Source organism: Ranitomeya imitator, chromosome 8 (genome assembly GCF_032444005.1).
Source record: "Ranitomeya imitator isolate aRanImi1 chromosome 8, aRanImi1.pri, whole genome shotgun sequence".
Taxonomy (NCBI): Eukaryota; Metazoa; Chordata; class Amphibia; order Anura; family Dendrobatidae; genus Ranitomeya; species Ranitomeya imitator.
The window spans coordinates 199,662,532-199,689,386 of NC_091289.1; the positions used below are offsets into that span (position 1 = coordinate 199,662,532).

The 26,855-nt window shown below is 50.2% G+C and overlaps 1 protein-coding gene across 4 annotated transcripts in view; it reads left to right on the top strand.

The window, feature by feature from the left end:
• Positions 1–25,648, top strand: part of PRKACB (protein kinase cAMP-activated catalytic subunit beta) — a 92,080-nt gene extending 66,432 nt beyond the window's left edge. For all 4 annotated transcript variants that reach the window (XM_069735805.1, XM_069735806.1, XM_069735804.1 and 1 more), the window contains 9 exons: positions 6,050–6,111; positions 10,168–10,296; positions 13,443–13,541; positions 15,205–15,287; positions 15,372–15,498; positions 17,555–17,650; positions 18,854–18,976; positions 19,096–19,260; positions 23,422–25,648. In XM_069735805.1, coding sequence (XP_069591906.1) covers positions 6,050–6,111; positions 10,168–10,296; positions 13,443–13,541; positions 15,205–15,287; positions 15,372–15,498; positions 17,555–17,650; positions 18,854–18,976; positions 19,096–19,260; positions 23,422–23,547 — 1,010 coding nt within the window. In that variant the 3' untranslated portion in view covers positions 23,548–25,648. The remainder of the gene's footprint in view (positions 1–6,049; positions 6,112–10,167; positions 10,297–13,442; positions 13,542–15,204; positions 15,288–15,371; positions 15,499–17,554; positions 17,651–18,853; positions 18,977–19,095; positions 19,261–23,421) is intronic.
• The last annotated feature ends 1,207 nt before the right edge of the window (positions 25,649–26,855 follow it).

Consider the following 26,855-nt stretch of genomic DNA (forward strand, 5'->3'; position numbering starts at 1 on the left):
GGACGGGGGGGGGGAGGGGGTTGGCAGATTATCAGAGCTCCGTTTTAATTTCTTACAGTGCTCTGGTGCAATGGAAGCTGAGCTCTGATTGGTTGCTCTGGGGCACTGGAAGCGGAGCTCTGATTGGTTGCTCTGGGGCACTGGAAGCTGAGCTCTGATTGGTTGCTCTGGGGCACTGGAAGCTGAGCTCTGATTGGTTGCTCTGGGGCACTGGAAGCTGAGCTCTGATTGGTTGCTCTGGGGCACTGGAAGCTGAGCTCTGATTGGTTGCTCTGGGGCACTGGAAGCTGAGCTCTGATTGGTTGCTCTGGGGCACTGGAAGCTGAGCTCTGATTGGTTGCTCTGGGGCACTGGAAGCTGAGCTCTGATTGGTTACTCTGGGGCACTGGAAGCGGAGCTCTGATTGGTTGCTCTGGGGCACTGGAAGCTGAGCTCTGATTGGTTGCTCTGGGGCACTGGAAGCTGAGCTCTGATTGGTTGCTCTGGGGCACTGGAAGCTGAGCTCATGGTGCTAAGGTCTGCGAAGGCCATTTTAGAGATGGGCGCCACCGTACCCCACAGGTCGCTGCAGGCCCATAATATGACCACATCTGATGGGGCCGGTGTATGACGAATCCCTCACAGAAAATCTGGCCTTGTCGCCCACAGGAGCCAATCGCTGCTCAGCTTCCATCTTGGCACAGCAGTAAATGACAGCTGCGCTCTGGTTGCTATGGGCACCGGTCGCCTCTTCCGCCCTCACTTAGTTAAATGAGGCGTCCCCCCTCATGACACGCAGCTTGGTGAGGCTTTCATACCCACTGTCACAATGATCACCTACCGGACCGCCGGGAGCCTCACAGATCACAAGGGGTCCCAAGTCCCCATATACACGAGTGGGCGGCCCTCCTGACTGCTGCTCCCCTCACATAGCCGTCCTTTTGTTGTGATTCCGCCGCCTGTATGAGCCGCGCCGGAGGACAGGACGATGTCCTATAGTGATGACCTCGGCACTGACCAAGAGAAACCAAGGAGGATTTACTGCAAATGTCACCTAGTTTGATCCGACACCAATGAAACAGATATTGTAACGTTTCGGCCGTCTTGTGGCCTTCATCAGGGTCATGGGGAAGAGAGCCCTCGCACCCTGTCCACACCGTCCTGCGCGGCCCGTCCTGCTCACACTACTTGTCCCACCATTAATAGTCTCTTAGGCTACGTTCACATCAGCGTATTGCGGGGCTGCCCTATATTTAACATGGGGGCGCATGGACATGCGTTGTATTGCGTTTTGTGACGCATGTGTCTTTTTTGGCGCAAGCGTCAGGGCGCAGAGGACGCAGCAAGTTGCATTTTTTTTGCGTCCAAAATCATGCCAAAAAAGGACGCATGCGTCACAAAACAATGCGTTTTGCATGCGTTTTTGTTTGTGTTGTGCATTGCGTCGCTGACGCAGCACCGCACAACGCAAATGTGAACATAACCTCAGCACCGACAATCAGTAAGGCTATCACTATATGTCCCTGAGGTCAGACGCTGCTCGCCGGCCCTGTGGATATGGGATAAATGTGATCGTGGGGCGACCTCCCCCCAATCTCTGCTCCGAAAACCACACAGCTATTAAGCAGTTCAGAGACCGCACCAAAGAGCGTGTTATAGGGGGGCCGTGTACAGGTGTAGATGGATGGGAGGGGAGCCATGTATTGGGGGGGGGGGGGGAACCGTGTACAGGTGTGCTACGTGTATTGGGGAGGGGACCGTGTACAGGTGTACTACATGTATGGGGGGGAGGGGACCGTGTACAGGTGTACTACATGTATGAGGGGGAGGGGACCGTGTACAGGTGTACTACATGTATGGGGGGGAGGGGACCGTGTACAGGTGTACTACATGTATGGGGGGGAGGGGACCGTGTACAGGTGTACTACATGTATGAGGGGGAGGGGACCGTGTACAGGTGTACTACATGTATGGGGGGGAGGGGACCGTGTACAGGTGTACTACATGTATGGGGGGGAGGGGACCGTGTACAGGTGTACTACATGTATGAGGGGGAGGGGACCGTGTACAGGTGTACTACATGTATGGGGGGGAGGGGACCGTGTACAGGTGTACTACATGTATGGGGGGGAGGGGACCGTGTACAGGTGTACTACATGTATGGGGGGGGAGGGGACCGTGTACAGGTGTACTACATGTATGGGGGGGAGGGGACTGTGTACGGGGGGAGGGGACCGTGTACAGGTGTACTACGTGTATTGGGGAGGGGACTGTACAGGGGTACTATGTGCATTGGGGGAGGGGACCATATACAGGTGGTACTACATGTATTGGGGAGGGGACCGTGTACAGGTGTCCTACATGTATTGGGGGAGGGGACCGTGTACAGGTGTACTACATGTATTGGGGGAGGGGACCGTGTACAGGTGGTACTACATGTATTGGGGAGGGGATCGTGTACAGGTGTACTACATGTATTGGGGGAGGGGACCGTGTACAGGTGTACTACATGTATTGGGGGAGGGGATCGTGTACAGGTGTACTACATGTATTGGGGGAGGGGACCGTGTACTACATGTATTGGGGGAGGGGACCGTGTACAGGTGGTACTACATGTATTGGGGAGGGGATCGTGTACAGGTGTACTACATGTATTGGGGGAGGGGACCATGTACAGGTGTACTATGTGTATTGGGGGAGGGGACCGTGTACATGTGGTACTACGTGTATTGGGGAGGGGACTGTACAGGTGTACTACGTGTATTGGGGAGGGGACCGTGTACAGGTGGTACTACGTGTATTGGGGGAGGAGACCGTGTACGGGTGTACTACGTGTATGGGGGGAGGGGACCATGTACAGGTGGTACTACATGTATTGGGGGGAGGGGACCGTGTACAGGTCTACTACATGTATGGGGGGAGGGGACCGTGTACAGGTGTATTGGGGGAGGGGACCGTGTACAGGTCTACTACATGTATGGGGGGAGGGGATCGTGTACAGGTGTACTACGTGTATGGGGGAGGGGACCGTGTACAGGTGTACTACGTGTATGGGGGGAGGGGACCGTGTACAGGTGTACTACGTGTATGGGGGGAGGGACCGTGTACTACGTGTATTGGGGGAGGGGACCGTGTACAGGTGTACTACGTGTATTGGGGGAGGGGATCGTGTACTACGTGTATTGGGGGAGGGGACCGTGTACAGGTGTACTATGTGTATGGGGGGAGGGGATCGTGTACAGGTGTACTACGTGTATGGGGGAGGGGACCGTGTACTACGTGTATGGGGGGAGGGGACCGTGTACAGGTCTACTACATGTATGGGGGGAGGGGACCGTGTACAGGTGGTACTACATGTATGGGGGGAGGGGACCGTGTACAGGTGTATTGGGGGAGGGGACCGTGTACAGGTGTACTACGTGTATGGGGGGAGGGGACCCTGTACAGGTGTACTACGTGTATGGGGGGAGGGAACCGTGTACAGGTGTACTACGTGTATTGGGGAGGGGACCGTGTACAGGTGTACTACGTGTATGGGGGGAGGGGACCGTGTACAGGGGTACTGTGTATTGGGGGAGGGGACCGTGTACAGGTGTACTACGTGTATTGGGGGAGGGGACCGTGTACTACGTGTATTGGGGGAGGGGACCGTGTACAGGTGTACTACGTGTATTGGGGGAGGGGATCGTGTACTACGTGTATTGGGGGAGGGGACCGTGTACAGGTGTACTATGTGTATGGGGGGAGGGGATCGTGTACAGGTGTACTACGTGTATGGGGGAGGGGACCGTGTACAGGTGTACTACGTGTATGGGGGGAGGGGACCGTGTACAGGTGTACTACGTGTATGGGGGAGGGGACCGTGTACTACGTGTATGGGGGGAGGGGACCGTGTACAGGTGTACTACGTGTATGGGGGGAGGGACCGTGTACTACGTGTATTGGGGGAGGGGACCGTGTACAGGTGTACTACGTGTATTGGGGAGGGGAACCGTGTACAGGTGTACTACTTGTATGGGGGGAGGGGACCGTGTACAGGTGTACTATGTGTATGGGGGGAGGGGACCGTGTACAGGTTTACTACGTGTATTGGGGGAGGAGACCGTGTACGGGTGTACTACGTGTATGGGGGGAGGGGACCATGTACAGGTGTACTACATGTATTGGGGGAGGGGACCATGTACAGGTGGTACTACATATATTGGGGGGAGGGGACCGTGTACAGGTGGTACATGTATGGGGGGAGGGGACCGTGTACAGGTGTATGGGGGGAGGGGACCGTGTACAGGTGTACTACGTGTATGGGGGGAGGGGACCGTGTACAGGTGTACTACGTGTATGGGGGGAGGGGACCGTGTACAGGTGTACTACGTGTATGGGGGAGGGGACCGTGTACAGGTGTACTACATATATTGGGGGGAGGGGACCGTGTACAGGTGGTACTACATGTATGGGGGGAGGGGACCGTGTACAGGTGTATGGGGGGAGGGGACCGTGTACAGGTGTACTACGTGTATGGGGGGAGGGGACCGTGTACAGGTGTACTACGTGTATGGGGGGAGGGGACCGTGTACAGGTGTACTACGTGTATGGGGGAGGGGACCGTGTACAGGTGTACTACGTGTATGGGGGAGGGGACCGTGTACAGATGTACTACGTGTATTGGGGGAGGGGACCGTGTACTACATGTATTGGGGGGAGGGGACCGTGTACAGGTGGTACTACATGTATGGGGGGAGGGGACCGTGTACAGGTGGTACTACATGTATTGGGGGAGGGGACCGTGTACAGGTGGTACTACATGTATTGGGGGGAGGGGACCATGTACAGGTGGTACTACATGTATTGGGGGGAGGGGACCGTGTACAGGTGTATTGGGGGAGGGGACCGTGTACAGGTGGTACTACGTGTATTGGGGGAGGGGACCGTGTACAGGTGGTACTACGTGTATTGGGGGAGGGGACCGTGTACAGGTCTACTACGTGTATGGGGGGAGGGGACCGTGTACAGGTGGTACTACATGTATTGGGGGGGAGGGGACCGTGTACAGGTGTATTGGGGGAGGGGACCGTGTACAGGTGTACTACGTGTATGGGGGGAGGGGACCGTGTACAGGTGTACTACGTGTATGGGGGGAGGGAACCGTGTACAGGTGTACTACGTGTATTGGGGAGGGGACTGTGTACAGGTGTACTACGTGTATGGGGGGAGGGGACCGTGTACAGGTGTACTACGTGTATGGGGGGGGGACCGTGTACAGGGGTACTATGTGTATTGGGGGAGGGGACCGTGTACAGGTGTACTACGTGTATTGGGGGAGGGGACCGTGTACAGGTGTATTGGGGGAGGGGACCGTGTACTACGTGTATTGGGGGAGGGGACCGTGTACTACGTGTATTGGGGGAGGGGACCGTGTACAGTTGTACTATGTGTATTGGGGGAGGGGACCGTGTACAGTTGTACTATGTGTATTGGGGAGGGGACCGTGTACGGGTGTACTACGTGTATTGGGGGAGGGGACCGTGTACGGGTGTATTGGGGGAGGGGACCGTGTACGGGTGTATTGGGGGAGGGGACCGTGTACAGGTGTATTGGGGGAGGGGACCGTGTACGGGTGTATTGGGGGAGGGGACCGTGTACGGGTGTATTGGGGGAGGGGACCGTGTACGGGTGTATTGGGGGAGGGGACTGTACAGGTGTATTGGGGGGCAGGACCGTGTACAGGTGTATTGGGGGGCAGGACCGTGTACAGGGGTCACTTGTCTGCTCCTTGTGCTGGAAGATCAGGCTGTCAGAAAATGCTAGGATTTGTAGTTTTGCAACAATTATCAGGATGTAATACAGGTTTTATTTATTTTTATTTCTTTTTCTGTCGTGTAATTTTGATTAAAAAAATTTATATAAGTTTTTATTTTAATATAATTTTGTTTATATTCCTTATTCGCTGGTTTTCAAATTATCAGGATGTGAATGTTTTTTGCAAACCGTTCACCTTCTCGTTGCTCAGTCGTCTGTATTTTTTATATTTTGACATTTTGTGTAACTTTTATTTCCTTTTTCTATTTTGCAGTGAAAGAGTTTCTAGCCAAAGCCAAAGAAGACTTCTTAAGAAAATGGGAGAGTCCGCCCCAGGTGAAGAGACGACCATTGACAGATATTCAGACCTTCTCACATTGCAGAAATTACCAAACCTTCTAGAAATAGCCGGCTCTCAGTGCTGCCATGAAGCTCATTTACCAGCTGATTTCTGGGCTCGCTGCACTTGGGCTGGAGAACGGACGGCGTAATGTGATCAGATTGCTGCGGCATGCGTCGGCGTAATGTGATCAGATTGCTGCGGCATGCGTCGGCCTAATGTGACCAGATTGCTGCGGCGTGTGTCGGCGTAATGTGATCAGATTGCTGCGGTGTGTGACGGTGTAATGTGATCAGATTGCTGCGGTGTGTGACGGCGTAATGTGATCAGATTGCTGCGGCGTGTGTCGGCGTAATGTGATCAGATTGCTGCGGCGTGTGTCGGCGTAATGTGATCAGATTGCTGCGGTGTGTGACGGCGTAATGTGATCAGATTGCTGCGGCGGGCGTCGGCGTAATGTGATCAGATTGCTGCGGCGTGTGACGGCGTAATGTGACCAGATTGCTGCGGCGTGCGTCGACGTAATGTGATCAGATTGCGGCGTGTGTCGGGGTAATGTGACCAGATTGCTGCGGTGTGTGACGGCGTAATGTGATCAGATTGCTGCGGTGTGTCGGCGTAATGTGATCAGATTGCTGCGGCGTGTCGGCGTATTGTGACCAGATTGCTGCGGTGTGTCGGCGTAATGTGATCAGATTGCTGCGGCGTGTGTCGGTGTAATGTGATCAGATTGCTGCGGCGTGTGTCGGGGTAATGTGACCAGATTGCTGCGGTGTGTCGGCGTAATGTGATCAGATTGCTGCGGTGTGTGTCGGCGTAATGTGATCAGATTGCTGCGGCGTGTGTCGGCGTAATGTGATCAGATTGCTGCGGTGTGTGACGGCGTAATGTGATCAGATTGCTGCGGTGTGTCGGCGTAATGTGATCAGATTGCTGCGGCGTGTGTCGGCGTAATGTGACCAGATTGCTGCGGTGTGTCGGCGTAATGTGATCAGATTGCTGCGGTGTGTCGGCGTAATGTGATCAGATTGCTGCGGCGTGTGTCGGCGCAATGTGATCAGATTGCTGCGGTGTGTGACGGCGTAATGTGATCAGATTGCTGCGGCGTGTGACGGCGTAATGTGACCAGATTGCTGCGGCGTGCGTCGGCGTAATGTGACCAGATTGCTGCGGTGTGTCGGCGTAATGTGATCAGATTGCTGCGGTGTGTCGGCGTAATGTGATTGCTGCGGTGTGTCGGCGCAATGTGATCAGATTGCTGCGGTGTGTCGGCGTAATGTGATCAGATTGCTGCGGCGTGTGTCGGCGTAATGTGATCAGATTGCTGCGGCGTGTGTCGGCGTAATGTGATCAGATTGCTGCGGTGTGTCGGCGTAATGTGATCAGATTGCTGCGGTGTGTCGGCGTAATGTGATCAGATTGCTGCGGCGTGTGTCGGCGTAATGTGATCAGATTGCTGCGGCGTGTGTCGGCGTAATGTGATCAGATTGCTGCGGTGTGTGACGGCGTAATGTGATCAGATTGCTGCGGTGTGTCGGCGTAATGTGATCAGATTGCTGCGGCGTGTGTCGGCGTAATGTGATCAGATTGCTGCGGCGTGTGTCGGCGTAATGTGATCAGATTGCTGCGGTGTGTGACGGCGTAATGTGATCAGATTGCTGCGGTGTGTCGGCGTAATGTGATCAGATTGCTGCGGCGTGTGTCGGCGTAATGTGATCAGATTGCTGCGGTGTGTCGGCGTAATGTGATCAGATTGCTGCGGTGTGTCGGCGTAATGTGATCAGATTGCTGCGGTGTGTCGGCGTAATGTGATCAGATTGCTGCGGCGTGTGTCGGCGTAATGTGATCAGATTGCTGCGGTGTGTGACGGCGTAATGTGATCAGATTGCTGCGGTGTGTCGGCGTAATGTGATCAGATTGCTGCGGCGTGTGTCGGCGTAATGTGATCAGATTGCTGCGGTGTGTCGGCGTAATGTGATCAGATTGCTGCGGTGTGTCGGCGTAATGTGATCAGATTGCTGCGGCGTGTGTCGGCGTAATGTGATCAGATTGCTGCGGTGTGTTGGCGTAACGTGATCAGATTGCTGCGGTGTGTGACGGTGTAACGTTATCAGATTGCTGCGGCGTGCGTCGGCGAAATGTGACCAGATTGCTGTGGTGTGTCGGCGTAATGTGATCAGATTGCTGCGGCGTGCGTCGGCGAAATGTGACCAGATTGCTGTGGTGTGTCGGCCGGACACCCGCAGATAAAAAGCAGCAGTTTGCATGTCAGGACATGGCCAGTTAAAAGGGTTTGTCTACGATCTTTACTAAAAGCGCAGCCACCTGAAAAAAAAATCTACATTATAGCGTGATCTGTTTGGTGGTTTTGTAAGTTTCTAGCAGGTTTGTTCTACCAGTTGTCTGCAGCTGTCAGTCCTGCTGATACAGAGTCAGCAAATGTAAGTACACCCTCCCATCCCCTGACGTGTAATGCCCAGTGGGCGATTTATTCATAAACTTCCAGGAGGAAGAACAGAGGAACGGCGCGACCATTGTGCAGAATCCAGTCCTTTCTTGCCACAGTCTCATCAGGATGGATCCTGCTTGTGCTTGTACTATGCACTTTGGGGAAGCGGTGTGGCTCAGTGGTTAAGTGCGCTGTAAAGCCATCCGGACAGGCTGTAATCAGGATTGTGCAGCTAAGGAAAGCGATGTAGCTATTCCGTGCAGATCTGTCACCGGACATCGCCGAATATTCACAAATAGAAGGGGATTTCCTGTACATGAAAAAAAAAATGCCCTGAAAGACTAAAGTCTAGAAGTAATCTGCTCTTGGTTGCATAAGCCCCTGCCAGTCACTGACCGCTGGGACCACCTGAGTGCCGGCCGAGTATCGGTCACGTCTGTATTTTATATTGTTTCTCCCATATGGTCAAACCTGTAACTCGTGGAACCTTGCAAACGTATGCAAAGCCCGTATTCCCAAAAATGTCCACGCCGCTCAGGGCAAATGGGGGACGTCACCTGCAGCGATGTCCTCAATGTTGGCGGCGCAGAAATTTCTGAGAACGGTGACGTTATAAGTCTGCATTCACACCAGCAGGTTTCTTGCAGAAATTACACACACTTGAATTTGGTTCTGTTCATCTGAATAGGTTAAACTGGCAAGCAAAAACATTAATGCCATAAAGTGAATGTCAGACGCTGCGAACTGTAAATGTGGTGCGCTGCGAGCGCCACGTGGTTTTATAAATATGGTTTTGGTGACACCGAATGCAAAACCCGACATGTTTCTAGGTGTCGCCTGTGTTTTTCTGCCAGGGTGTCCTTAATCCATAGTCTAGGGTTAGTGAAGATGGACAGCGCTCGGCTGCACGCCAGACCCATAGGCTTCAATCTATGCCCCATTCTAAGGTTATCGCGACCTGTGGGGGTGTCGTTGGGACCCTCCACAATCGGACACTTTTATCACCGATTCGGGGACTATCTAGGAATTTACAGATGGGTGAAAACTCTAAGGAGAGAATGTTGCGCGCTGCTACAATGTATAGAAAGTGGAACAATGTGAACATAAATCTTTTTGGGGATAATTGCATGCAGCGGATTCAGTGAAAATATTCAATCAGTATTTGCAGGTAGTAAATCCACGACACATTGCAATAGTGGCAAAGCAGAAATGAGCCGCCGAGTAACTTGTGCGGCTGATGTTGTGAAATCTAGTGGATGTCATTTGCTTTTGTGCATTTTCTCTGCCCATTTTCCCCTTTTCCAATGCGTGGGGTGAAAGGTGCAGCGAAATCTGCCCTGACACAGTGGATTTCTTGCGTCCATATTGCTGCACATGTGAACACATCCTTGAATGTATCCGTGAACACAATGGCCGCACTTATTACACATTTGCATACCCGGCACAGTCATACACGGATCGTGCGCCAAAATGCTCATAAACCAGTTAGTCAGCCCGGCTTCTGTTATATTTGTACCCGGTCCAATGCAAACAATGCTCCTGTGCCAAGCCAGCGATCCAGTCTGCGAACGGTTAAATGATGTAATCCGTCTGTCTCCCTCAGAACACAGCCGGCCTAGATGACTTCGAGAGGATCAAGACTTTGGGCACTGGCTCATTCGGAAGGGTCATGCTGGTGAAACATAAAGGAGCCGATCAGTATTACGCCATGAAGATCCTGGATAAACAGAAGGTAGGTGTCTCCGGTCGTGGCCCGACCACTGCTGATCCAGCTCCTGACTCTGCCGACACCCTGGAGCACATCTTGGCCTTATTCACACCTCCCTGGTTTTTTTTTTTTTGGTTTTTTTTTGCACCTACTCAGTTTACAATAAAACAGGAACAGGGAAAAGCGCCTCGGCCCCGATTCATCATTTACATTTGCGACTTTTCTTCTTTGTCTTATTTAGGCCTTTTTAGAGCAATAAGTTGCAAATGATGAATTGGGCTTAAAACAGAAACTTCACCCATAACGCCAACCCCCCTCCCCCCCCCCCCCCCAAAAAAAAAAAAAAAAGATAAAACCGAGTAAAAGTAACTAAAAGGCACAAATGAAATAATGAATAGGGCTGTAGCCAGGTCACTATTAGGGCTGTTATTACTCTAGGAAAAAGGCTGAAGACGACGGGGAGTCACATCGATGTAGGTGACACCCTATAAATGCCGGAGTGTCCTTCACTCCTTAACCTGGGTGAAATTTTCTTAATTTCTTAAGAGACACTTTTTAGTAAATGTGATGTATTTTGGGCTGTCATTAAGCCAGAAGACAACATCTGCTATTTCCATGCCAAGATGCTCGAAAAACGAATCTATTGGCATGGTAGTAGGATAGATTTTGTCTTCTGGCGTCACGACAGCCCAGAATGACATGCATGCCTCGGCCAAGAGACCTGGCGGAGAGGGCGTCCAGGTGACACTCGCCCTCTTCCCCTCCGACACCCTGGTTGCTGATAGCTGGCTAATGGCTCACCGCATCCACTGTTACTACTGTAGATGAATCTCGGCTTAGAAAGTAAAACTCAGGGCAAGAATGAATTAACATCCACGCGTTTCAGGGAGTTTCGTCTTGCTCCTCTTGAGGTATTGATCTACAACCAAGGACAGTAATGTCAATAGAGATGTATCGATGCTTCATGCAAGGTTCACGTCCCAATGAATACTCATTATATAACCAAATAATGAAGACCCCAAGAAACGTGAAAGGACAAAGGGGTACGTCAGTGCTCCCCAGAAAGGAACTGGCACTGCCTGAGACGCAGGCCGAACCCCAGCGATGGAGTCGTGAGCCAATACACAATGTTCAACCGGAGCTAGATGGTGTCATGTCGGCAAAGCTCCTGACCTGGGACCACCCCAGCCTCTTGTAAGGAGAAGACGGCCTTCTGTATGAAGAAAGTGGGGATGAAGCACTGAAATGATGATGGCAGCTCAGCGCTGTGAGAGAAATAGAATTCTAAATTCCATCGTAATTAGAAGACGAAGATGTGCTGCAGCAGCTGGGGTCACCCAACACTTAAATGGTTGGCTTCGTCTCATTGCTGTTGTGCCATTGCGAGGCTGTGCACGGCCGTTGCACCGAGGGCTGTAGCTGCCGCCCCCGCATGTGGTGGAAGCAGCCGTTTCCTGCACAGATCTTGGCCGCCTGCAGCCTTGTGACTGTGACACCAAAGCGGCCGGCGCTTTCACAAGACATCACTTCTGTAATCCATCCTGTGCACAGAGATCATTAAGAAAGTCACAGGCAAAGCCTAAAAGGTGGATGTGAGAGCTGCCCCGGAGCCGCCGGTCACTTACCAGTCCTCCCCCGGGTCACAGGAGGAGCACGGAGGTCATGGTGTAACCTCTCCCTCCTCTATAGACTGCAGTGCAGGCTCTGCTAATAGACTGGCAGCTTGAATGAGGTGTAAGTGGGGTCTAACAGGTGCCACATTGCCCAATAGTCTAGATCCATGTACCCATGTGTCCCCGCTCCTCTGTTCCTCCAATAAATGTCTGTGCTGCCTTCGGTGTAGAAAACGTGTTACCCCAGTAACTGATTATAATATAATATTATATATATATAATATAATAATATTATAGTAACAGTAAATGATTGCTGTGATCCACTCGTTGGCTCCTGGTTATGGCCGATATCCTCTGCTCGTGTGACATCTCCCTACAGCAGATAATTTGCCTGTGAATTGCCTGAAACCTTTATTACCAATCTCTCCCCGCTCCAATCTGTGCTGAATGCTGCTGCCAGGATCATATTCCTCCCCAACCGTTACACCGATGCCTCTACACTGTGCCAGTCATTACACTGGTTACCCATCCACTCAAGAATCCAGTGCAAAACTACTACCCTCATCCACAAAGCGCTCCATGGCTCAGCACCACCCTACATCTCCTCTCTGGTCTCAGTCTACCACCCTACCCGTGCCCTCCGCTCCGCTAATAACCTCAGGTTAGCATCCTCAATAATCAGAACCTCCCACTCCCGTCTCCAAGACTTTACACGTGCTGCGCCAATTCTTTGGAATGTACTACCCAGGTTAATACGATTAATCCCCAATCCTCACAGTTTTAAGTGTACCCTAAAAACTCATTTGTTCAGACTAGCCTACCGCCTCAACACATTAACCTAACGATCCCTGTGTGGCCCATTCAAAAACCCAAACCATAACCAGGTTCCTCCATCATGTTCTCATACACTTTATGCAGTATTAGCCCTCTCTGTCTGTACTGCTACATACTTAGGCTGATAACTGGTTCATGCAGCTTTACATGAACACCCGAGCCTTACACTATGGCCGGTCCGAATAACTAAAGCAATTGTTACCGTCCACCTCTCGTGTCTCCCCTTTTCCCCATAGTTTGTAGCTTGCGAGCAGCAGGGCCCTCACTCCTCCTGGTATCTGTTTTGAACTGTATTTCTGTTATGCTGTAATGTTTATTGTCTGTACAAGTCTCCTCTATAATTTGTAAAGCGCTGCGGAATATGTTGGCGCTATATAAATAAAATTATTATTATTACCACGGCAGAAGTCCGGTCGCGTGCTGCAGGAACCAACCAAATCTATGTAAAGAACCAGATCCTTCAGTCTCAGAACTTTCCGGAACCCATGGACACAGTCTTCTTCAATTTTCTATAAAGTGACATATCACATTATAAAAAGCACGATAAGATGGAAGTCGTTCAGGGCACACACCTTATATTACACGGACGCCATTTTTGGCACATTTGTGCCCTTTAAATAGGCCAAAAATAATTTCCTTAATGCAGGAATGGACTGTGGCAGGGATTTCCTTTGCCCCCGGTCTCTGCTGTCGTTGATCCAATTCTTGATGATTGGTTTCCAGGTGGTGAAGTTGAAGCAGATAGAACACACGCTGAACGAGAAGAGGATACTACAGGCCGTCAACTTCCCGTTCCTGGTGAGGTTGGAGTATTCGTTCAAGGTAAACGATTCCTGAGGAGGCAGAGAATTCCTAGTACAGGTGCGATGCCCGGACCGGCTGCGTTCTCCAGAGCGGCGCTCCACAGCCTTGTAAGCACGGATGAGGCCGTAGAGTCCCGCTCAGGAGACCCCGGCCGGGCCGAGCATTGCGGCCCATAATCGGACTGTGACACATGGACGTCTGCGTCTGTCCATCATGACTGATGCAAGAGCCTCCAGTGTCGCTGGCTGCAGAGGGCACAATTATTAGGGAACCTGATGGGTGATACGTCATCTCCATACCTCACATCTGTGTCCATGATGGGGGCTACGTGCCGCTCCCTGACCTCCAGAATAAAGGCCTCCATGTAGGCAGCAGGATATTACACTTTTCCACCAAAACTTTGCCTTGTAATTCTGGAAATGTTTGCACTTATCACATTGCTAGAGATGTCTGAAGGGTCACATCTGGAATTTAGCGTTTGTTTCTGAAGTCCTGATTGTTCCTCCTTTGGGGCCTATTTAGAGACACCATTTAATGACTGCCGAGCGGATATCGCAAACCGATCTTTGAGCCTTTACGAGACAGTTCACACCGGCTGTAGAAACGGGTGGACGGAATGGTCATCAATCCAATCTGCCGGTTCCCTATGGTCCACGCAGCACACGTCCTGTTCACACCGGGCCACGCACTGCTGGAAACGCGTCCAACAATCAAGTGTTTTACTTGTTCATTGGAGGATTGCGGTGTCTGGAACGAGCATACGAACACTGGCTTATCTAAACGGGCCATTATTATTACTGCCCGAAATATCAGTACATTGACAGCTGGGCGCTTCAATCCTCCTTGTCAAGTGGGTGTCAGAATCTGTCACAAAGTAATCATTGGGCAATATCGCAGTTTGTGGGGACACAACCCCCAAGTGCTAACACCCAGGTGCCTATTAATTCATATATTTCCAGGAGGAACCGCAGAGGAACTGCATTATGCCGAGTCTTAAGAGAAGATACAGGGATGTCTTGAGATGGGCTCTCCCCCAATCTGTTATATCGAGAACATGGGTAGGAGTTTGTCTCCACCCAAAAATCAATATATGGCGGCAAGGTGGGGTCTATAACAGAAAACGCAGGACGTTGTGACTGCAGTGTAGAACGACGATTTTCATATAGATTTTAGATATTGCTCCAAGTTTTTAACATTTCTTCTTGATGTCACCGAGCAGCAATTTTCATTTGCTTCATTTCTCCAGTACTATAAATCCTGTCTGCCGCCTCTCCCCCCGCACCCTTCAGTCCATGTGTCATGTTGTGGAGAAGTCCACGTCCCACAGATTGTCCGCAGGGGCCAAACTCTTCACCGAGTCCTTACAGATGTCATTGCCAAACTGCAGTGAAAATTGTAAAAGTCGCAGCAAAGATTGAAAGCTGCACAAAAATGTTCAAGCTGCAGATCTGAGATCCTCCCTAAAGATTGGTTCCTGCCGCACAAATCTCATCTACGCGGCTGGTACCGTAATAAGCGGATTATCTGCAGGCAGATCCGCTGTCGTCCGCCGTCAGTGGGCTCGTCGTATAGGAAAAAGATGCCGCAACGCTGCTACAGTGCAGGGAAACCGCGCGATTCACCCTTGTAACGTCTGCAGTCTACACCGTGTCCTAACATTTACTTCTGATGTTCCCCACAGGATAACTCGAACCTTTATATGGTGATGGAATATGTGCCGGGAGGAGAAATGTTCTCGCACCTAAGGAGAATCGGCAGGTTCAGGTCGGTTGTGTTCTGCGCCTTTCTGTGCGTTGTGTGGCGGGATCCTGCTGGTGCGGGTATCTAAGGTGCCGTATTTCTTTCCAGCGAGCCCCACGCGCGGTTCTACGCAGCTCAGATAGTTTTAACATTCGAGTACCTCCATTCACTAGACCTCATCTACAGAGATCTGAAGCCAGAAAACCTCCTAATTGACCAACAAGGATATATTCAGGTGAGCGGCCTCGTGCCTAAGGTAATGAGGACCACCACGGACCACAGCCGGCATTTACGTATTACTGTCACTGCGTGCACACGTCCTGATCCGGGGTGTAGACTTTACGTGTGTCACCGTCAGAGTATTGACTCCCAACTCTTTAACATTTTTATGGATCGTCAAATAATTTAACAAAACCAATAACTGATTCATTAATAGCAAATGTCACATGGCATTTATTAGTTTTATGCACCCATTGAGTTTAACCCTTTATTGCTGCTCTGTGATGGATGTCATAGTCGGGGATACAGCCAGCAGCAGCCGGATAGGACACCAGTTACTGCTGTTAATCATTTAAATGCCGCTATCAATCACTAGCAGCAGCATTTAAGCACCACAGTCCTACCCAGGCGTCCATTCCTGGTACTCGTAGACTCACCTGCAATGCCATCAAATGGCACCAATGGATTTGCATAGAATCCAGGGATCTGCTGAAGGGACCCTGTGGCTTCCATGTACCTCTGTGAAGTGCAACCTGTGGCCGTGCTTTATAGGAGACCAGTACTTTTACTATATACTTCATATATATTTATATTTTTAGGGCACCCCTATTAATCTTAAGCTTAATGTTTTATAAAAATTGTTTTTTTTTGCAGCAGCTATTTCAGTTTCATATATCTAATAACTGTTGGACACAGTAATGTTTCTGCCTTGAAATGAGGTTTATTGTACTAACAGAAAATGTGCAATCTGCATTCAAACAAAATTTGACAGGTGCATAAGTATGGGCACCCTTATCATTTTCCTCAATCCTCAGACCACCTCCTGAGAGCTGCAGCATCAACTTGCTGCAGATGGTGTCACTGTGCATCGGTCAACTATACAATGCACTTTGCACAAGGAGAAGCTGTATGGGAGAGTGATGTGAAAGAAGCCGTTTCTGCAAGCACGCCACAAACAGAGTCGGCTGAGGTATGCAAAAGCACATTTGGAGAAGCCAATTTCTTTTTGGAAGAAGGTCCTGTGGACTGATGAAACCAAGATTGAGTGGTTTGGTCATACAAAAAGGCGTTATGCATGGCAGCCAAAAAACACAACATTCCAAGAAAAACACTTGCTACCCACAGTAAAATTTGGTGGAGGTTCCATCATGCTTTGGGGCTGTGTGACCAATGCCGGCATCGGGAATCTTGTTAAAGTTGAGGGACGCATGGATTCCTCTCAGTATCAGCAGATTCTTGACAATAATGTTCATGAATCAGTGACAAAGTTGAAGTTATGCAGGGGATGGATCTTTCAGCAAGACAATGATCCAAAACACTGCTCCAAATCTACTCAGGCATTCATGCAGACGAACAATTACACTGTTCTGGAATGGCCATCCCAGTCCCCAGACCTGAATATCATTGAACATCTGTGGGATCATTTGAAGAGGGCTGTCCATGCTCGGCGACCATCAAACTTAACTGAACTGGAATTGTTTTGTAAAGAGGAATGGTCAAAAATAACTTCATCCAGGATCCAGGAACTCATCAAAAGCTACAGGAAGCGATTAGAGGCTGTTATTTTTGCAAAAGGAGGATCTACTAAATATTAATGTCACTTTCCTGGTGGGGTGCCCATACTTATGCACCTGTCAAATTTAGTTTGTATGCAGATTGCACATTTTCTGTTAGTACAATAAACCTCATTTCAAGGCAGAAACATTACTGTGTCCAACAGTTATTAGATATATGAAACTGAAATAGCTGCTGCAAAAAAACAATTTTTATAAAACATTAAGATTAAGATTAATAGGGGTGCCCAAACTTTTTCATATAACTGTGTATAATCTCTGACATGAAATCAGAATAAACCTTTCCCGTTTTAGGTCAATTAGGATTACCAAAATTATTAATATTTGCCAAATGCCAGAACATTGAGAAAGAGAGAATGTTTTAAGGCATTTTTATTATTTACTGCAAAGTGAAAAGTTTCCATCCACTATTCCTGTAAACCGTTCTGCCCGTATGATGATATTATGGGTCTGGAAGCTTCTGATAAAGAAGAAGTAACGTCAGTATTTCTTTTGCAGGTCACAGACTTTGGGTTTGCCAAGCGAGTAAAGGGAAGGACTTGGACATTATGTGGGACCCCAGAATACCTGGCACCGGAAATTATTCTGAGCAAGGCAAGCGACAAGTAGACGGACACGTATCCCCCGCTGTCAGTTCTGTGTAGCTGCTAGTTAAAGGCTCATGCACACTCCTCTATAACCTGCGCTCTCCCCATGTAACCATACACAGAAGGTGAATGTTGGGGAAAACGTGACTTTCACCTGACTCCACGTCACCATTGCAAACACCTTACTTTACCTTTATTTGGGCTTTATAGAATCCGAAAATTGGATCAGCTTTTGTTTTTCTTCTAGGAACTGCGCCTCTTGTGCTTTTTTTGTTTTATTTTGTATTGCAGCTTTGGACTATTTTACTAAATAGATCTTGGCTGCAATAGAAAATCATAGCCACGAGCGCTGCTGTTTCCCTGGAGGGGACACGGACACTTCTGGACAACTGGGACTTCATCAGCGAAGTCTGGAATCCTGAAGCTGCGATTAGCAGCCTCAAACCTAAAGATTTGCTCGATCCAGGCAACGTCTTGTTTTGTAACGGATTCAATGATTGTGATGAATAAGAAACGTTCACACGAGAATTGAGTAAACTAAATTGAATTTACTTAATAAAAGATAATAAACAGTCACTCACATAACACATAACCATATAAGAATTAGTATTGATTAATTGTAGAAACAATTAAATAACTCTTACTATACACATCTATTGAGGTAGTGCACATGGCCATACAACTATTCTCCGATGAAATGGTCGGACTGTTGTCCTCGCTTGTAATCTTCAGCAGCGCTCCTCTGCCTCCTGGTTTTCGGGGGGTGCGCTCCTGTAGATTGACAGTTTGGACATCTGCATGGTGGCACCGCTGCTTTGGCCTGTGCATGTCCCCAAGCTGCAGGCACGGAGGAGCGCAGGGACTCTAAACCTGCTGGGATTGGGATCCAATGATCGGTCATCTGTGCTTACAATGCTCTATTGACAAGGGGAGCTTGTCAGTACTGCGCATGCTCATAACCTCTGACCATGCTCATCCACACTGCAGAGGTGGCCGGTAACCTAGGTAATGAGCATTAAACAATAGAATGGAGAATTCCTGTTCTTGAGAATGAGGGGATCTCTAATAAAATTACAATTCAATATTGCTCTGTATAAGTATGTTACTATTTAACCATTTTCGATGTTGCGACAACCCCTTTAAGATGTATTTTCTGTGCAGCCCTGATGTTCCTAGGAATCTCACGCTTTCCATTTCTCCTCCCCTATAGGGCTACAACAAGGCGGTGGACTGGTGGGCATTAGGGGTGTTAATCTATGAAATGGCAGCAGGTTATCCTCCATTTTTCGCTGATCAGCCCATTCAGATATACGAAAAAATAGTTTCAGGAAAGGTAAGTAAAAGGGATGACGTCTCAGCTGGACATTGTCGCGAATTTCACGAATATCCTCTCGGAGTAATCCCACGGGGAGGAGGGGAGTCTGATTATCGCGTCTTTCCTCTCGCCTTCAGGTACGGTTCCCATCCCACTTCAGCTCAGATCTGAAAGATTTACTAAGGAACTTACTGCAGGTAGATCTGACCAAGCGATACGGGAATCTGAAGAACGGGGTCAACGATATCAAGAACCACAAGTGGTTTGCCACCACGGACTGGATTGCAATCTACCAGAGAAAGGTAATCCACAAGATGTCGAAATGCCGCCTCCATCTTTGCTGCTGACCTTTTCTATTGCTGGAATTAAAAACTTTGCAAGTCGTCTTTATGAAAGTAAAGACTTCACCGTTTTGTGTATGCAGCTCCAGCCTCCAGAGTGTGTCTGCATGGTTACAGGCTGCAATTCTGATTCTGCAGTTACTTTCATCTGTGTCCTTTACTGCAAACGTACAACTAGGAGAAACGATGGGATGTGACAGCAGGGCCAGAGACTATGGAGACACATTGGTTTGGGTGGGATCCCTGCCGGATGCTGGAGGGGACTGGGCACTAGAAAATGTGCGGAGCTGTGCCAGGTAAATGATGAAGGGGTGCAGCGCTCAATGGGGGTGCTGAGTGGGACTCCCGCCTGTCTGATACTTCACTTATAGATGAGCACAATCCAGGTCTGACACCGAACCCTCTGAATAGAAGCAAATGGCGGCTCCAGAAGCCCCCAGACCAGAGCGAGGGTCCGAGCCTCCGTAGTGTTAGATGGTTGCAGCCTGTGATCTGCGCACATCCAGCCTTAAGATCTACGGGGCAGGATGTATTCTTGTCATTGTAGACAAACCTGTTCTGCTGGGAATTCCTCGCATACATTTAAAGTAGAATGTATAGATTTACCTTAAAGGGAACCAGGAAGATCTGCCCTTATATTAGAATATCGGAGCTGAACGAGCGTCCCCCCTAAATATTCCTCCCTGATTACCCCCTGCTATGTAGAGAAAAGGCCAACGATATAATACATGGATGGAGCAGAGCGGAGAAACCTCTCTGCTAGTCGCACTGCGAAAAAAACCTGCCGCTCTCAAGACATTGCAATAACGGACCCCTGCCTGACCGCTCGCCATTCTACATACCTGTCCTGTGTATCTCCACACACCAGATCTGCTTCATGAGATCCGGGATCTCATGAAGAGACCGCAGGACCCGCACAAGCGTCATACACAGAAGATCTGGGAGAAGTTCTCCAAGATGTTTGCCACAACAAACATCAGATACTGATGATGGAGGTGACGGGCGGTCACCAGATACTGACGATGGCGGTGACCATCAAATACTGGCTATGGTAGATCACCAGATACTGATGATGGCGGTGACGGGCGGTCACCATATACTGACGATGGCGGTGACCAGATAATGGCGGCCTAAGATCTGTGAGGAGCAGCGGGACGCCGTACGATCTGTGAGGAGCAGCGGGACGCTGTACGATCTGTGAGGAGCAGCGGGACGCCGTACGATCTGTGAGGAGCAGCGGGACGCCGTACGAGCTGTGAGGAGCAGCGGGACGCCGTACGATCTGTGAGGAGCAGCGGGACGCCGTACGATCTGTGAGGAGCAGCGGGACGCCGTACGAGCTGTGAGGAGCAGCGGGACGCCGTACGATCTGTGAGGAGCAGCGGGACGCCGTACGAGCTGTGAGGAGCAGCGGGACGCCGTACGAGCTGTGAGGAGCAGCGGGACGCCGTACGAGCTGTGAGGAGCAGCGGGACGCCGTACGAGCTGTGAGGAGCAGCGGGACGCCGTACGAGCTGTGAGGAGCAGCGGGACGCCGTACGAGCTGTGAGGAGCAGCGGGACGCCGTACGAGCTGTGAGGAGCAGCGGGACGCCGTACGAGCTGTGAGGAGCAGCGGGACGCCGTACGAGCTGTGAGGAGCAGCGGGACGCCGTACGAGCTGTGAGGAGCAGCGGGACGCCGTACGAGCTGTGAGGAGCAGCGGGACGCCGTACGAGCTGTGAGGAGCAGCGGGACGCCGTACGAGCTGTGAGGAGCAGCGGGACGCCGTACGAGCTGTGAGGAGCAGCGGGACGCCGTACGAGCTGTGAGGAGCAGCGGGACGCCGTACGAGCTGTGAGGAGCAGCGGGACGCCGTACGAGCTGTGAGGAGCAGCGGGACGCCGTACGAGCTGTGAGGAGCAGCGGGACGCCGTACGAGCTGTGAGGAGCAGCGGGACGCCGTACGAGCTGTGAGGAGCAGCGGGACGCCGTACGAGCTGTGAGGAGCAGCGGGACGCCGTACGAGCTGTGAGGAGCAGCGGGACGCCGTACGAGCTGTGAGGAGCAGCGGGACGCCGTACGAGCTGTGAGGAGCAGCGGGACGCCGTACGAGCTGTGAGGAGCAGCGGGACGCCGTACGAGCTGTGAGGAGCAGCGGGACGCCGTAGAGCGGTCTCTCATCCGTTCTGTAATACTTTCCTCCTGTGATGGTCTCAGTTCTGTGTTGTGATGTAACATTGAGGAGGTGAAGCAATCATCGCGCTGGTATTTTCATGGATGTCTCCCTGCACACTGCTGTCAGGGGCAGTTCCCCTATATCCAGATAAGTCTCCGTTTTATGGGTCAGATTACTATTTATGACCATGAAGGCCCTCAGCCCACCGGGGTCCACTACCTCAGTGCCGGCCTTATGAACATTCATCATTGCGTGCCTCGCCGCTTGTCACCGGCCTCTAGACGACTATGGGAGCCCCCCTGACTCTAAAGCTCTGGGGTCAGGAAAGAAGGAAATGCATTGAGCTACGGGACTGAAAGTCCATGCTCCGTGCTCCCCTGTGTGCGTTAACCATTCATCAGGCACTTATTATTCTGTATGGAATAACCTTGACAGGGAAAACAATCTACTTTGTAGAATACAGCCCCTGTGCAGTGTAATCTCCTAGCTTGCATTGGTGCTGTATTCCCGGCAGGAGATGGCCCTTGTGGTTTGCGGTGCTGCTTTGCTCTGTTTATTGTGTAGCGTTGCAGCGATGACACTTCTATGTTCAGTTTTATTATGTCTGCTTGTGTTCTCTTTCTTGGCTGCACATTTTTGGACGGGTGCCGCTGCAGTCTGTGGGTGTCTGGGGGAGGTGTATGATTCGCCTCCTAAGATGAAGACTTGTCAGATAGTGCTCAACGCTGCCAATGGCAAAGTGCTCTGCTCCAGGCCGACTGTGGAAAAGAGCATGTAAAGCGGGAAATATCTGAAACATTGTTAAAATTGTATAACCTAAATATACGAGACAGCTCATCAGAGGGTTTGAGTGCGCACTGATTATAGGGGCCCCATGTCTTGAGCTACACATAGCCATAAAGGGGTTAACAATATAATGGAAACTAGCCGCTGTACAGGTAGAAGGCCGAGCTTCTGACGCACCAGGTGAGCTCCGCACTGTAGTGAACTGCCGTCCACGGACTCCGGTATCTGACGCTGCAATCTACAGATGCTGCGAGGGATCAGCGCCGAGGCTGCCGGATGCTTTAGGGTGCAAAGCACCTACAGTGGACGCTTTAGTGTCTGCAGTTTCGGGAGTTTATAACTGGGGTCCCTTTATGCAGGTAGGTCCAGCATGGTCTCTCCTGGACATATGTGGTGGTGTCCGCAGTTTCGGGAGGGTATAACTGGGGTTCCTTTATGCAGGTAGGTCCAGCATGGTCTCTCCTGGACGTATGTGCTGGTGTCCCCAGTTTCGGGAGGGTATAACTGGGGTCCCTTTATGCAGGTAGGTCTAGCATGGTCTATCCTGGACGTATGTGGTGGTGTCTGCAGTTTCGGGAGGGTATAACTGGGGTCCCTTTATGCAGGTAGGTCTAGCATGGTCTATCCTGGACGTATGTGGTGGTGTCTGCAGTTTCGGGAGGGTATAACTGGGTTCCCTTTATGCAGGTAGGTCTAGCATGGTCTCTCCTGGACCTATGTGGTGGTGTCCGCAGTTTCGGGAGGGTATAACTGGGGTCCCTTTATGCAGGTAGGTCTAGCATGGTCTCTCCTGGACGTATGTGTTGGTGTCCCCAGTTTCGGGAGGGTATAACTGGGGTCCCTTTATGCAGGTAGGTCTAGCATGGTCTCTCCTGGACCTATGTGGTGGTGTCCGCAGTTTCGGGAGGGTATAACCGGGGTCCCTTTATGTAGGTAGTTCTAGCATGGTCTCTCCTGGACCTATGTGGTGGTGTCCGCATTGTCGGGAGTGTATAACTGGGGTCCCTTTATGTTGCGCTGCTCCCTGACACGTGATAATAGGGATCTGTGACATCGTGAGGCCGAGTCCATATCTGCAATATGCAGGTTTTGCCGCTAGCGATGAGGCAAGAATCCGCGGCTTGTACGTAACTCTGCGTCTCTTGTCTTGGTGCTGACGTTTCCCTTTTTGTCCATCAGGTGGAAGCTCCGTTCATACCAAAGTGTCGAGGCCCCGGAGACACCAGCAACTTCGACGACTACGAGGAGGAGGACATCCGTGTGTCTCTCACCGAGAAATGTGCAAAAGAATTTGCTGACTTTTAGGATGGAAGCGCGTTGGATGAGAACGCCATCAGGGCTCACATCGGGATGTTTGCACTCTGTTTTTCAGATGGGGTGGAGCTGACACCATCTTACGTCGAGAGTTACCTAGTTCCTTCATTCCGCAAAGCTGACTGAAGTCTAGAGCGCCATCTTCCATGCGTGCAGGTTGCACCGACCCTCGTACCACGGCACGGCAAAGCAGCCGGTGCCGTAACGCAGAATACTAGACCACTCATCTTGTTTTGTTTCTCCTCTGTTTTCCGTTCTGCGCCCGTCTGCTGGTTTTTCCTTCCACCATGGCACCGTTTTTAAGTAGTATTTTACCCGATCACACTCCCTTTTACTTTGACCGTGTGTTGTGTGACTGCTATGGGAGATGTTGCACTTAGTAACGTGTAGATTGCCGAGCTCGTCGCCTCCAGTCTGTGCCACTGTAAAAAAGGAAATATTACATAGACTTTTTTTTTTCTGTTTCCTCCTTGCTGCAGGTTTTTTATGACTTGGTCAGGAACTTTCTTTGTGTAAAATAATACCGCCAAGGGTCGCACATGTAACGAGGGTAGCCTTTTTCAGGAGATTGGCCAATGATCGCATAGATCCAAAGTGCAGCATTTTGGTTAGTTGCCCCCTTCCCGTGCCTTGGTCTTTGTTTTTCTCTGCCGCTTTCCCTGTTACTCACTTATTTTTTTTCTTCATTAACACTTTGGCAGAATCTTCTCATTACCTGACAAGGCAGTATACAATCGCACGTCTGCGCTGTGGACCACGTCACTAAATGTTCAGGCTGGGCCTTGTTGTTACCGCGCCGCCTGCTTTCTTAAAATTCCCATCAATAATTTTTTTTTTTTTTTTAAACGGAACAAAATAAATTGTGACGACACGAAAAACACTTTCCACTTTCACAAGATCTAATTTTGGATTTTTTTCCCCCCCTTATTTAATTTACCTTTTTTTTTTTTTTTTTTTTTTTCTTACATGTAAACCAAAAACGACTGATAATTATGCGCCAGTAGCAGTCAGGAAAAAAAGGGTTCAATATTTCAGCTGGGTTGCGATGCCGGTCCGTCTGTCCTCATTAGATGTTGCTGCCACATTTTATTTTGGTATACTATATTAGTAAATTGAGGGTAAAGTGCTGTCAGCAACCGCGCTGTGTCCCCCGAGGAGGCAAATGCTCGACGCTGCCGTAGCAAGTGAAGATTTTATTTTTTACCTTTTTATTTTTGGGGTTGATTTTCATGTAAATCTGACGAGCCCTGCCATGAGTCGCACTGTTTCACGGCGAGGCGGCTGTACAGGTAATATTTTGTTAGGACTCGCGCTGCCTTCCGTGTATTTTTTTTTTTATCCCCCTCCACCAGATGAAGTGTTCCCACGTCTCCCACCACTTTATGGTTTTTGCTTGTCCATATAAATTTCTTGTTTGTACACGTCTCCATTATATATAAATATATATCTATCTCTCAGTGACCTGTCTTACAACAGCACAGCGATTCCAATAAACTCGTCTCGTTTTCTGACCCATCTCCATGCACGACGAGGATGAATTGTTTCTATCTGGAGATATCTGTACGTGTTTCCATCTGTTGCATTTGTTTCCATGCTGGGAGAAATTCACCGGCGCGGCTTCCTTTTTAATATGTCCAGAGCGGCGGCCTCCTCCTGTCTGTGGGGAACCACAGGTCCCAGCTCGTGTGCTTCTGGGACTTGTAGTTACTCGGGAGTCCCCCGTGTGTCTCTTGCCTGTCGGAGGGCGGCCATTGGGCAGATGTAGAGGGTTGCCAGTGGACCAGTATCACCAGTGGCTCCGGGCGGCCGCCTCCTCATGGCGCAGGGTCAGATACGCTCCACGATCAGCTCTTATAACCGGAGATGTACGAGGCGACACTCGCTGTGTACGTCTTTAGGTTCCTTTGTTTGCACAGAGTTGTTACGAGACGGCCGAGGAGCGTCGCAGTCTTTCTCCACTCTCTTACGTTATGTGCAAGGGGAAAAAAAAAAAAGTTTCAGATACTTTGCTGTAGCAAATTTTATGTAACAAAATCTATATATACGTCACAATAAATCGAAAGAAATTCTTTGTATGAAAAAAACATCTTGACATCTTTTGTATTTCATTGGACTCCGGACACGATTCATTATACGAGGGCTGCGCTGTCATTCATGAACGTCAGAAACATTACTAGATGGAGGCGCAGTGGGGGCACTATTACTATATGGAGGCACAGTGGGGGCACTATTACTTTATGGAGGCACAGTGGGGGCACTATTACTATATGGAGGCACAGTGGGGGCACTATTACTAGATGGAGGCACAGTGGGGGCACTATTACTAGATGGAGGCACAGTGGGGGCACTATTACTAGATGGAGGCACAGTGGGGGCACTATTACTAGATGGAGGCACAGTGGGGGCACTTACTAGATGGAGGCACAGTGGGGGCACTATTACTAGATGGAGGCACAGTGGGGGCACTATTACTATATGGCTATGTGGGGGCACTATTACTATATGGAGGCACAGTGGGGGCACTATTACTATATGGAAGCACTATTACTATATGGAGGCACAGTGGGGGCACTATTACTAGATGGAGGCACTATTACTAGATGGAGGCACAGTGGGGGCATTATTACTATATGGAGGCGCAGTGGGGGCACTATTACTATATAGACACAGTGGGGGCACTATTACTATATGGAGGCACTGGGGGCACTATTACTATATGGAGGCACAGTGGGGGCATTATTACTATATGGGGGCACTATTACTATATGGAGGCACTGGGGGCACTATTACTATATGGAGGCACTATTACTATATGGAGGCACAGTGGGGGCATTATTACTATATGGGGGCACTATTACTATATGGAGGCGCAGTGGGGGCACTATTAGACAGGCACAGTGGGGGCACTATTACTATATGGAGGCACAGTGGGGGCACTATTACTATATGGAGGCACAGTGGGGGCACTATTACTATATAGAGGCACAGTGGGGACACTATTACTAGATGAGGCACAGTGGGGACACTATTACTAGATGGAGGCTCAGTGGGGGCACTATTACTATATGGAGGCACTATTACTATATGGAGGCACAGTGGGGGGCCTATTACTATATGGAGGCACTATTACTATATGGAGGCACAGTGGGGGCCCTATTACTATATGGAGGCACTATTACTATATGGAAGCACAGTGGGGGCCCTATTACTATATGGAGGCACTCTTACTATATGGAGGCACAGTGGGGGCCCTATTACTATATGGAGGCACAGTGGGGGCCCTATTACTATATGGAGGC